The sequence below is a fragment of the Taeniopygia guttata genome, chromosome Z (assembly GCF_048771995.1).
Source record: "Taeniopygia guttata chromosome Z, bTaeGut7.mat, whole genome shotgun sequence".
Taxonomy (NCBI): Eukaryota; Metazoa; Chordata; class Aves; order Passeriformes; family Estrildidae; genus Taeniopygia; species Taeniopygia guttata.
The window spans coordinates 23,135,177-23,148,272 of NC_133063.1; the positions used below are offsets into that span (position 1 = coordinate 23,135,177).

The 13,096-nt window shown below is 35.1% G+C and overlaps 1 protein-coding gene across 4 annotated transcripts in view; it reads right to left on the reverse strand.

Annotated features, from left to right (window-relative positions):
* ST8SIA4 (ST8 alpha-N-acetyl-neuraminide alpha-2,8-sialyltransferase 4) overlaps positions 1 to 13,096 on the reverse strand; it is a 58,576-nt gene that overhangs the window by 24,250 nt on the left and 21,230 nt on the right. For 3 of the 4 annotated variants that reach the window (XR_003956914.3, XR_004365769.3, XM_002186594.7), the window contains exons 3-4: positions 12,708 to 12,965; positions 784 to 1,077 (exon numbers count right to left, since the gene is read on the reverse strand). Coding sequence is in view for 2 of the 4 variants with exons in the window: in XM_002186594.7 (XP_002186630.1) it covers positions 784 to 1,077; positions 12,708 to 12,965 (552 nt within the window). In the remaining 2 variants the exon portion in view is untranslated. The remainder of the gene's footprint in view (positions 1 to 783; positions 1,078 to 12,707; positions 12,966 to 13,096) is intronic. The other variant, XM_072922410.1, reaches the window with a different exon arrangement.

Consider the following 13,096-nt stretch of genomic DNA (forward strand, 5'->3'; position numbering starts at 1 on the left):
CCTAAACCCCACAAACAGCAAGGAACTCAAGCTGAATATTACCATACTATCATAATTTGATGCACGAACACATTGCATTACCATCATCTTTTGAATGATTTTCAGGCATAGACCTATATATTTTCAGGCATAGACCTATATACAGTAGTTACAAAGACATTGTAGACTTCATCTGACATTTTTGTTTAATTATGGGGTGGAAAAGAAAAATATTTGCTTAAAGGATGGATACATCTTTTTTCTAGTAAGTGGTTTCATAAACATTTTCAGTGATTCTGATCAATGTTTTTGAATTGCCCAGGCATCTAGCTAAATTCAAAATGAGAAAGATTGCTCCAAATCCTAAATATTTTATGAAGGAGCTCAGTACTTTCAGATCTGCCAGGCTTCGTAATTTACAGCATTGCTTCCTTACCCCGATGCTATTTAGATTGTATTTTTTATCTTCACAATTGTTTCCCAAAGAAGACATGCAGCACTTTCATTGTACACTGAATTCAGACTATTTTTAAGATTAGCTTATCACAAAATGATGATACATTTTTTTACATAAAAGTGCAATTGGAAAAGTTATTGTGCAAATGCATTTCAGTTGTTTGCAGCAGGACTGGCTAAATGAGTCGCCAGCATTTATTACCAAAGAAACCTGTCATAAATGCAATCCATTACATCAATATGGGAAATACCATGCTATTTGGACATGCATCTTTTTTTCTGCCTGCTAGGAATTCTAGTTATGCTTTCATTGTGCTGAGGACAGATCAGTCTTTTCCATACACTTACCCTCTGACAGCATGAATAAGTCTCAGTGATGGATAGGCGGTTCGCACTTTCAATTTATTCTTAAGGATTAATGCATTAACCCACTCCACATGCTTCTCTCCACCTTTGACCATGAAAGCTGGGATCCAAAGGACACTGTCATTCAGCATGGATAGTCTATGTACAAATTTTTCTCTGTCACTCTCATTCCGAAAGCCTCCAAATGCTCTTTGTACAACTGATGGGTTCATGGTAATAAAATCAGATTTAGTTCCCACATCGGCAGCATACTCCACCACAGGAGCTAGATTGCACCTGAAGAGGAAGAAATTAATGGAAAAATGAAAACAAATATGAAACATTAACTCAGAAAAATGTGTGCATGAAAGGAAAGCTAAAAGAAAAGCTAAAAGCTTTTTTTTTTTTTTTCCAGAAAGCTAAAAAGGAACATGCAAGCCCAATTCAAATTAATGTGAGAAAAAAATACCAGTATAAAAGGTGTGATAACACACAGTATTTTACTCATGTTGGACAAGGATGAGACAAATTTTTAAAAACATTAGGTGTACAGAATGCTGTGACAAAAAAATACCCCTCTTTGGAATCATTTGGAAACCATATCATTATGTTCTAGACTACATCAACACCTAAAGCAGCACTTGTGAATAATATGCTTTCTTAAACCTATTACCTTTCATTATTTGTTTATCATCATGTTGCCAACAGCTCTCACACAAAGAAAGCCATGCTACCAAAACAAGGCATATTTTATACAATTGAGTCCATGCATTTTTATTTTACTTTACTTACAACACAATATTTAAATATTATTTAAAAACTACCTTTACCCCATCTTTAAATGAATTTTTAGTATGTTCATTTTTGGTATTAGCACTACAGTTGGTAAGATGTTTAGAAATCTAGTATTTTTATTTGACTCAGAACTGCAATTTTTGGAAAAAAGTATTGAACTTTCAGTTTTTCGTTCATATCCCATTTTCAAACCTTCTTTAATTCTGCAGTAGCTTTGTGCCTTTTTCCTAGGGTTGAAAAGTTCTCATTATGCCATTGTTCAGCAGATTTTACTTCAATTACATAAATACATACATACGTAATCCCACATATGCATTGAAGGCAGATGACAAAATTCAGAAATTTGTCTTCAGCGACCAGTATAATGTGACAGAAACAAATCTTTTCCACAACATCCTCAATGAATTAGCCCGTAGCTGGTATGCCCCAAAACCACACCCTAACAGAACATTATTTTCATAACTTAACAGACTGTTCTGTTTGAGCAAAGGATGGCAAGAAGCAATGTTGGAACAGGCTCCTCCAAAACATTTGCATATTATCAAACTACTAATATAAACAAAGTATTCCATTAATTCTGCAATTTTTTATCCATTAGTTTCTTCTAATGCCAGATGTCCAATGACATAAAAATAAGTCAGCATTACTTAACATCAACTGATGACGGAGTCCAGACTGATAATACTAATTACCCAGAAAATAATTTTCATTATGTAATTATCAGGTTAAGAAGTGGTCCTAGCTTCTTCAGAAAGATATTCTGAAGACTATAAAGCAAATATATTCCTAGGAGATAAAGAAGTCCAAGTTTCTGATAACTTGCGGGCAGAAGTAAGCTAAGGAAATAAATCTACATTCTTCATTATCTTTATGTATCTATTCCACAAACTCTCTGAATGCATTTCAGGCTGCTACGAGTAGTATCTTCTAGAAAATGGTAGTTAGGGCATGAGAAAAACTCCTACTAGCTTTTAAAATTTCTTGTGAAAACCTTAATGCATGAACTTACAACCAGCCATTATTAAAAGTTTTTCTAAAATCTAAAAATAAATGTGATTTAAAAAATCAAACAAATACCTAAAACCAACCAATCAAACTGTCTGAATTACTGCTGCTTTTGAAAATAACTCCTTTAAGGGCAGATTGCACAACATAATGAGGGATTTGTATAGTGGGTTTGTTTTAGTAGTCACATATACACATGTGATGAAAGCTATTAACGAAAAATGCAAGACAGATTTTGCCATTGCATATCCTGCTCCCTCTGAGTCCAACTTTGAGAAACAGACCATATATGTACCAACATCACCATGTTTAAAAAGCTGCCATATGCATACATTGTATGCCATTACTGCTACATCAGTAACTCAAATCTGTATTTTAAAAAGGTATACAGTGTAAGCAATATGAATTTGTAACTTATCTCATATTCAGATTTTTCAAGCAAAACTTCAGAAAATAATGAGCAATCCAAACACACTCAGTAACAATAGGATTGCAATTCTTTACCACGCTTATTGTAAAATGTCTACCTTCCTTCACTTTAAAATTATTGCACCTTGTTGTGGTGCAACAGGCTGGGCTAAAAAGTTTCTCCCTATCTTTTTTATATGTTTCATGGCTAATAAAGCTGGTTATTGTGTATTTGTATATAGACCTGAGTGTATGTATATAGCTTTTACCTGTTCTGGAACTTTTACATTAACCTCTAACACATCTTTATGCTATGCCACAGTTTCATACTGCTGTTGGAATTTTTAAATTTATTTTGTTAGAAGATGTCAATGATCTCCCACCAATTCTCATGATTCTTTCAAGAAAACTTCACATTCAGAGGCAAACACAGACATACTAATTTTATTTTAAGTGACATGAAGAAGCCTATTAACTGAACAACTTTTAAATAATCATAGCAATATGCTTCCCTTGTTGTATTTTTTAGTTCCAGCTAATTTGCCATAAGGCAGAGAATGCCAAATATAATCACAACAGAGAGGAGGTAGTGAGGGTGTTTCTGCACCAAAAGCATTACATGCCTAGGCATTTATTCACCATAAATAAAATAATGCTTTTCTTAAAAATTTTAAGGAACAATATATAAAAGATTGTAATTTACTGAATTTCCCCTTTCTCACGCGCCATATTATAAGTACCTTGTAACATATGGATGCATATGGACAAACTTCTTGCAACATACCATCATTTTCCATTAATTCTAAAAACAACCTCAGTGTTGTCTTCATGTTAGCATGCAAGCAAGCAGGCTACATGAAAGCTGAGCAAAACAAACTTGCTATGCTACTGTTACTGAGAATAAAAGAACAGTAATGAAGAGACACACTGAGCACTGAAGACTGACATAATTAGGCAAATAGCTAAGAATTTCAGTATTGATAATATATCACATTATAAAAATGTGATTTTGTAAATTTGTAAATGTCCTGGATCTCCTTCCCCTGAGCAAGCTATCGACTGTTTCCAGAAAAAAAGATGGAATGAGCATTCTCCCAGCAAAAATAATTGTCTAAAATAATGGTTTTCATGGGTTCCTTTGATATTTTTTCCCATAAAAATTCAGTTTCAGTATATTGTTTAAAACAAAGAATCTCATGGGTATTTTTTTATGTATAAAAGCATTTAATCAGAAATTCTAACTACTACTTCCTTCCCTTGCACAAAACCAGCAAATAATTAGTTGTTATTTCTTCCCGTACCTCTTCTAAGCACTAACTATGGCAGAACTACTTAGAAAATGGTCTAATGAGACAAAAATTGGTATTTTTTAGAAAGGGCAGTTAGAAAAAGACCTAAGTGTATGTGAAACATTCATAATTCATCTGATTGCTAGTATCATAGGCAATACTATCCATGGTACCGCCAATTAATGCTGCAGTGCCTGTTCTTCCCATGACATCAGACGAGACCATAGACAAAGCCTCTGCACAGCTATTTCAACAAGGTGGTTACCCTAAACTTAGTATTAAGCATCAATTATATTATTTAGGAACTTTCTAAGCTTACATGTACACAAACACTATGCACAACCATAATACTAAAAGGCAAATATACCTGTAACATATACCCAGTAAAAATACAGGGGTTCCCATGCATGAGGTTTCAGTGTTGTAACAGAAGATTTTAAACTGAAAAATGCATTGCACTGTTATCACTAAAAGAGCTCTGAGATAAAAGGCAAAAATTAGATAATGTCTGAAATATCATGCAGAATTTGAGCACACATAAAACAACTGAGATACTAAGACACGCAGACCAAAAAGTCTCAGTAATTGAAAATCTGATTCTTCTACGAACACCTGCTGCATGTATTAGCTACAGCAGGATATGTTAAGAAAAAAATGTGGGAAAAAAACTGTTGATGGCTGGAGTTGTATGCCATGAGAAAAAACTTAAGAATGGAGTAGGTGCTCCTATACCACACTTTCACCAAACTGGTGATCATCCCTGGGTTTGCTGTGCCATCTTTGTGGCCCAAACATCCGTAACATACATAGACTTTTAGAAAGCAGAGCTTAACAAAGAAAATAATGCAATCAAAATCATAAAAAATACGCTCAAATGAGAAGTCAGTTATTCTTCAGAGATTCAGTTCAACTTGCTTTATCATTAATAAGTATACAGATCATGTATATGAATACAAAGGTCCAGCACACAGTATTTATAGACCATATTTCAAGTTAATTTTAAATAAAAGCCATTAAAATTTCCTTGAGTAAAATGGCTATCATTTCAATTTTATCTGACATTGAGAACCAAAACAATACTTTACCTACAGTAGAATAATGCAAGAAATGGCCATGAATCTGTACACTTCTTAATCCTCTAACAACTGGTGGACTTGAGGATTACAAATTTAAATAAGTACTTCAAAACACTATAAAGCCATGGGAAAGAAGTGCTTTATACCGATGCTTTGTTTCATTGTTATCTTCTCTTTGTAGACCAAAGCCAAAAATATCAGTTGCACAGTAATAAACAAATACTTTCTGAGAAGACAAAAAATGAAAACCAGATTGTTGCTGGCAGATATATTAAACCTTTCTGAAACATAAGGCATTACACTAGATTAGTGTCAATAACATACACTCATTCCTGAGTAGCCTGCAAGGTTTCATATCCAATTCATATCCAAATTCTTGTAAGAATCAAAATGGTAATCTTGAGTTCAGTGGTTCATGCCATTTTTAGGAAATAACTGGACATGAAAGAAAAATTAAAGGCTTGAGGAAGGCTTAAAGGCTTAAAAAGCAGGAGAGGAAAAATAGAGTTCAAGACTGAAGAGAACCTCACAGCTGGACTACACTCAATCTACAAGCAAGAAGCACACTGCCCCAGTACTTGTGTGCATATAGCACATCTTCTCACCCGGTTCTCCAAAGAAAGGTGTGCAGCAGTGCTGTGGTAACTTTCACATACACACAAAAAAGAGGAATTTACAAAAAAAACGCACAAACTTCCTATTTCCTCCAACAAATGCAATTATTAATAAAGTGCATGGATTCTCACATGATGTTCTGCATACTTCTTCGGCTACTGAAAAGAATTAAAATTGCTTCAAATTAACCATAGGAATCGGAAGTAATAGTGAATCCCCTAATATATGCACTTCATCTCAGTTCTTATCCATGGTAAAACAGAGGATTTGCATGAGAACTGCAAGGTGAGAGGCTCAGGTACAGCACTGCAGATTCTATTCATATACAACAATCATGAGGGGCTTTTAGTATATGCCATGTAAAATATTGACTTGATACATCCTTTCACATCACAAGTTCACAAAAATACTGAATCTATGACTTCAGTATGAAGATGGTTTTTGTAACATCACCTGCTAAACCACTTCATTAATTCCAGTTGTCCAGATTAGAACTTATATTGGTAATCAACAAATTCTTTCTTCCCAGCATCTCCCTGAACAGCAGTGACTGAAATCCAAGTTATCAACTGACACAGCATAGTGGAGTGTCAGAAGAAGTCTAAATGGCATTTCAGAAAGAGCTTCAAAACACATTATTTATATCTTTATTGTGTGTCCTGCTGCAAAATTACACATGGATTAGTTTTGCTGTTCTTCCCAGTACTATTCCTTTGACAAGAAAATAAAGCAATGAATTTCTATCACTGAAAATTTTTTGCATATATAAAAACTTACTTTAAAAATCCCACAAAAACTACAGCAGTGAAATATTAAAAATTCTATTTTACTGCATGAAAAACTAAGACATGGAAATTAACAGTATCCTGAACACCTCTGCCTTAGCATTTTATGTAAAAATACCATCACACATTACTATCTATAAAGAGCATATTTTGTTGGGTAACTATGAAGACCCACATAATTGTTATAACTCTGATACAGAAAATTTAAAAACAAATTGCAACATTATCAGGACAGAAAGGGTTAAAAAATTATTCCCCTTGCAATGAATTCAGAAAAAAATATGATTTTCATGATTTTGGATAAGCACTTCAGGGCTGTTCGCATGGAATGTAGAAAACAGCAGTCGTTTGAACTTTCCAAAATGGATAACAGCTAAAATGCTAGTTATTTAGATTAGGACTCTTCTGAACCTTTTCACCTCTTAAAACAGTCAACACGGAAAAAAAAGCACAGTGTTCCTGAGTTTCCAACCATTTAGGAAACTAGTAAATTAAAGACTCTGTATTATCAACAACAGGGTTCAGAGCGACTTGAAGACAGTATCTTTTTTTCTCAGGACAGTTAGAAGAAGTCCAAGGAAGATTCAGACTAACCCTATCTGCTCTGCACTTGGATGCTTATAGGATATGTATTTATTCAAGCAGTCTCTTTAGAACCCATGATCATTTGTATATAGGTATAGAGAAATCACTTTCTACTGGTGTTTCTTGAACATTCTAGACTTCTGTCCTTAAATAGCCTCCTAAATCACCTGCTTAAGGACTAACTTCTTAAAAAAAAACCAACAACAAAAGAAAAAAAACAAACCCACAAACCAAAAAACACCAAAACAAAACAAAAACCCAAAAAGGAAACAATGCTAAAATGTGGCTACATGAGTCAAACCTTCTCCAAGGCTCTCCTGAGGCAGAGACCAATCTCACCTGGCTGACTGGAACAACTCTACCAGAGCTCCCCTCTTCTCAGACACTCAAATCCCTGAGCAAGAACATTAGAGAATTATGGCTTTCCTCTGCATTCATTTAATGTTTCAATGTAATGTGACAAGTTTAAGGAAGAACAGAAGACAAAAATAGAGCTGCCACATTTGAGTTCTGAAAAGGGTCTAATGAGTCAGATATTATATATTCAGATGTTATTTTTATAGGAAGACTCATGCTTTAAAAAAATGTGTGTTAAATTGGCAACTTCGCTTTCAACAGATCTCCTGGCTCCAAGGATTCAGCTTGACTTGCCATGATGGCCATGGTCCAAGCAAGGTGTACTAAAAAAAAATTGAAGATAAAAGCTTATATGAATGACAAAAACCAAGAATATAGGCAAATTAATATTCTAAATACCTTTATTCTGACAAATTTATAATGCTTTTTTCCTAGTGCCTGAAGGAACAACACACAATTTAAATTGCTCTCCTGAAATAAGATATCACACCTCCACAGTATGATTAGGCCTGTCCTTTTCTTCTACCTGATCATATCTGCTGTCTTCTGCTCATACCACATACGATGCTTGCTTCTGCATATCACAGAAATATTCACATATTGCCCACAAAAATTAATATGCTAGAGAGAAAATCAAATCAGATTATCCTCACCTATGTACAGGGCAAACCAAGACATCTGTTAAAGGATGTATTCTTTCCTCTCAAAAGGTTAAAAAAAAATTAAAAAAGACAATAAGCTTTTTCATGTCACCTTCACTAACCACATGGGTGGTCAAGTTGAAAAACAAAAGTCAAAGTATGCTGGAAAAATAGACCTGCATTTGCCCAGCAAAATTTTATCACCAGTCATGGCAAAAACATCCATTTGGTTCCTAAATGCTGGCAGAGTCACCAGGAAAAACTCCAGTGGGAAAAGAAGAGTTGTAACATATAAACTAGGCACTTCAATACAAAGAAAAGAGCAACTAATATCTTCTCATGGCTGTTCCTTGTCAGAGCAGCCCTAACCTACTGAAAAAAGCTTCACTCAACAGGCCTCTTCTCCATACTTTCCAACTGAAATGAAAGGGATTTTTCCAGAAGTGGGGTCACCACCAGAAAAATACACAATATATTTGCTAGGGTTTGTTTGACTGGTTGGTTTTAACCGAATTACTCCAAAACTGAACTTGGCCTCTGCTTTTCCATAGGTCTCATCACAAACGTCAAATAAATTATTTAAAAAATAAAAAGTATATACCTACTTACTCTGATTTTTCATATTGTTCAAATTCTGAACCCAAAGCTGAACTGTTTGGTACATACTGGCTTCCAGAAGAAATTCCAAGTTATTACTTGGCAATGCTTAGCATTATTATTTCAACACTTGCCCAAAATACAGTAGCATTTCTCAGAAACTCCTACATAACCACTGCATTTCAAAATATACCCTTATTATAACAAGTTCATCCTCTCTGTAAGATGCAACAGCTAACTCAGCCCTGGCTTGGTAATTTCAGCGTGACAAAGTGCAGACGATGTGGGAACAAGATGTACTTATTCATCTAATCAGATATTTTGGAATGCTTCAGATTCTCTCTGGGTACAGCCCAAAGTGCAGCACACTGAGGCTCGGCACTAGAAGAGAGTAGTAGGGGCACACAGATCAATAGCTCCTAATGGGGTATAAAAGCATGAGAGGTAAAAAGGAAAGTTACATGGGAATCAGAAAATAGTTCATAGTCATCACAGTTTATGATTTTTTTAAAAACAAAGACTCTCCTTGCTTCCCATTTTAATTAGATCGACTACATTTTCTACTGCCAAAATAAGCATGACTTCACTAATCTTGTGAAACTTCTGCGTGTTTGTCCATTATTATTAACATCTTCACTACCTTTATGGGCTCTTGAGTTAATCAGTACTGCAAATATTGCTGGATATCTGTTGTGACCTCTTCATTGTCACAGACATTCACTGCCAGTTTGATCATTAAATTAATGGTATTGTTGGTGTTAACTCTAACCTAAAAGCTGCTCCTCTAAGAGATAGCTCTCAGAGAAAAAATTTTCCTTCAGATTTCACCCCCTTCCCCTCTCCCCCAAACCCCCTCACAAAAAATACAATCAAAATCAAGGGAATATATTTAACCAGAATAGTATGACATACTTGTCACAGCACATAGGCATAAAGCACTTCGTATCAGAAGACCCTACAAAACTGTCCTTCACCAGCCTATACACTTCGATATATTCAGAAACTCCTTTCAAGAATACCATCAGGTGGCACATAAGTGAGAACATTTTACTTCTAAAGAGATCAGATAAAAGTAAAAAGATTAACAGAGTGTCATGGTACATTTTAATACCAGAATCCTAACAGCAAAACAGGTAAAGGCTTATGAAGCACTCCAGAATTTCATAATTACCCATGTGATTGCATATCAAGTGATGTACAATTTTTCTAAATGGAAGATGAGGAATGTAGGAAACCAACTCTGATGAATTATTTATTCTTTCTTTAACTTCAATTGTAAACAAATTCCTTGCTATTTAAACAGATGCTATATAACTATATATGCATCAAGACTTTAATAAATAAATATTGTATAGTTTAAATTATAGTATGTAAATTCTAAAACATCTTAACTTTTTTTTGTAAATTAAAAAAAAAAAAAAAATCACTTCCCTATAGGCAGGAGGGCCAAGCATGTTATTCCCAAAACATTGGAGATTATTAATCAAAATGTTGTCAGACTGCCTAGTTGTTAAACAGATCACTTCAATTGTCATATACCATATGAGAGATGTTTCATGGAATCACAGAATGGTGTAGGTTGAAAGAGGGCCTTAAAGATTATCTAGTTCTAAATCCCCCACCATGGTCAGGGAGACCTTTCACTAGATCAGGTTGCTCAAAGCCCCATACAACATGGCCCTGAACACTTCCAGGGATGGGATATGCACAGCTTCTCTGGACAACCTGTTCCATTTCTTCACCATCTGCACAGAACATCCACATATCTCTCCAGTCTAAAGACCTGATTAGCAACAGTAACTGCCTACTGATCCTATGATGCTACACCAAGTCTTTAGAATATTATCCTTCCTCTGTGTAGTTGAATTAGTTAAAACCTCCTATCAGATAAAATCACCTAGTTTCCTGGCTAGTTAAAATGTGTGAAAGATCATGGGGATGACTGCAAAGAAATTTAGCACATGATTTTAAAAAAAGTGTGTACCTTGCCTTCTCTATGCAAATTTTAATTTAGAAAATCTAGCATCTAATGCTTTCTGTAGTCCTGGGTCCTGGAGTTTTGTTATTGTATCCCCAATTGCCTGCTTTGTGCCCCAAAATGGGTACTATAGCTTGAAGCTAAACCCAGAGATAGAGAAAGAGGAAAGAGAAGCAGTAACAATTTTTGCCACCAGCGTTCAAAAACACAAGAGATAAGACTCTTGATTTCACCCAACTTGTGGCTTTTTCTCTCCAGAGAAAAACAGATGGAGTAGTTTCTTTGCTTTTTAAGCTAGCTTTTCATTTGTTAATTGAAGCAGAAGTTTTGCATGGAACTGTAGCTTCATCTTCTAGAACTAAGCAACTTTTCTCCAAGCCAAAACACCAAAACACTGCCCAGGGCACACCCCTCCCCCCCCAACACTGTGCTGTGGCCCAGAGGCCAGCTCCTGGCTCGGAAAAAGACTGAACCACACCTACAGAAAAACTTCTGAAACACTTCAAAGCAGCAAACAGTTTTATTATTTAACATTATTCATTCTTTTCATACCTGTAAACAACTTGCCTGTTAAATAAACAATTTTTTCACTCTCTCCAATAAAAAGCCTTTCAAACCTGTAGGAACCCGTGAAAAAAAACTTGCTAAAACATACTCTTCAATAAAGGAAACACCTTTTCAGAACATTTCCTCCTAAATTGGTCCAAAACCAAGATTTCCTGTTAAATGAATCCCATTTCATCTCAGAGAGAATACAAAAGCACGCCAAAGGCTAAGTGAGATTTAAAACTGCGATAATTACTTTTAGATTTCCTCTGCAGTAAGTAAGGACGCTAATTTCAATAACTAGTGGTACAAGTAAGACTAATAAGGAAAATGAAAGAGAAGTGTGTTATTGCTTCAGTTGCAACTTGTTAAAATAACTTTCAAATTAAATACAAAACTCAGGTATATTCTTCTTTTATTTATGTACTGTGAAACCATTATTTTTCTTTTCCAAGTCTTTTTACTATTTATTATCCCCATCATTCTTTAAGGTGAAAAAAGAAAAAGCAAATAACTCTCAATAACTAATTTCTATACTGCTTTCTGTCACAACCCTCCTGTTTTCTGCCCTGTCACCCTTCTCAAACCAAATCAATTAGAACTTCTGCTTCAAAAGCCAAAGTACCCATCTCTTGCTCAGTATTGTCTACGTAATGCCAAGATGCCAAATGAGGTCAGCATTGACATGATCTATGAAATCCATAGACCCTCTACTGTGTATGTTCGAAGAATGAATAAATAGTGAAACATATAGTTTTCCCCCAAACTGCAAGAATAGATTCTTAAACCAATGTGAAGGAATATATTAGGGTGACTTCCAACTAACTCAGTGGCATCCTGGTTTAAAATCAATACAGCCCACTGAAATTTTACTACATGCTTAACAGAAGGAATGTAGTAATTTACAAAATGCTATCTGTACTGACCAAAAGCTAAAATAGTATTTTTAAGAGAAACCATTTTGCATTTATTCTACCAAGACCTCTGTAAGAATAATTCTTTCTGGAATAAGCACAGCAAAAAGCAAAATTAATTAATGAAAACCTCCCTCTCTTGTTTTATTTTCACAATAATATTCTTATCAATAATATAGGCATTAATTTTAATTTAGGGAATCACATGTTGGTGGATACTGCTTCAGATTAATTTCAGGTAAAGCCTTTAATATGTACCTCAGATTAAAACATTTCTCCCAGCTTTTCTGCAAGAAACATAGTAGCCTGCATCTTCAATAGCGGATAAAAACATACCTTATTACAAAGTCATGGCTGTCAATCTCTTTTCCGCAACCACTGTTTAGAAGGATGCCAGAATTCCCAACAACTGCACAGGTTTTAAATCGGCGATTTTTCATTGGGGAAACTTCAGGGAGAAGGCTGTGCAAATCCTGAGAAATGTTCAGAGTGCGACGTCTGTCCAGCACATAATGAATTACATCTCCGGGCTTGAAGCTACTTTTGACCACTGAGACATCTCTTTCGGCATCCAAGAACTGAAGAATGTTCTTCCTGTATTGACAGAAAAATGCAGAGACAAAACCCAACACTCTCTGCTCAAATGGAAATTTATCTAGCAGCAATACAGCACAAGCCATACAACATAAAGCAGAGGGCAGACAGTGCCAGTCCTGCCAGGGTAA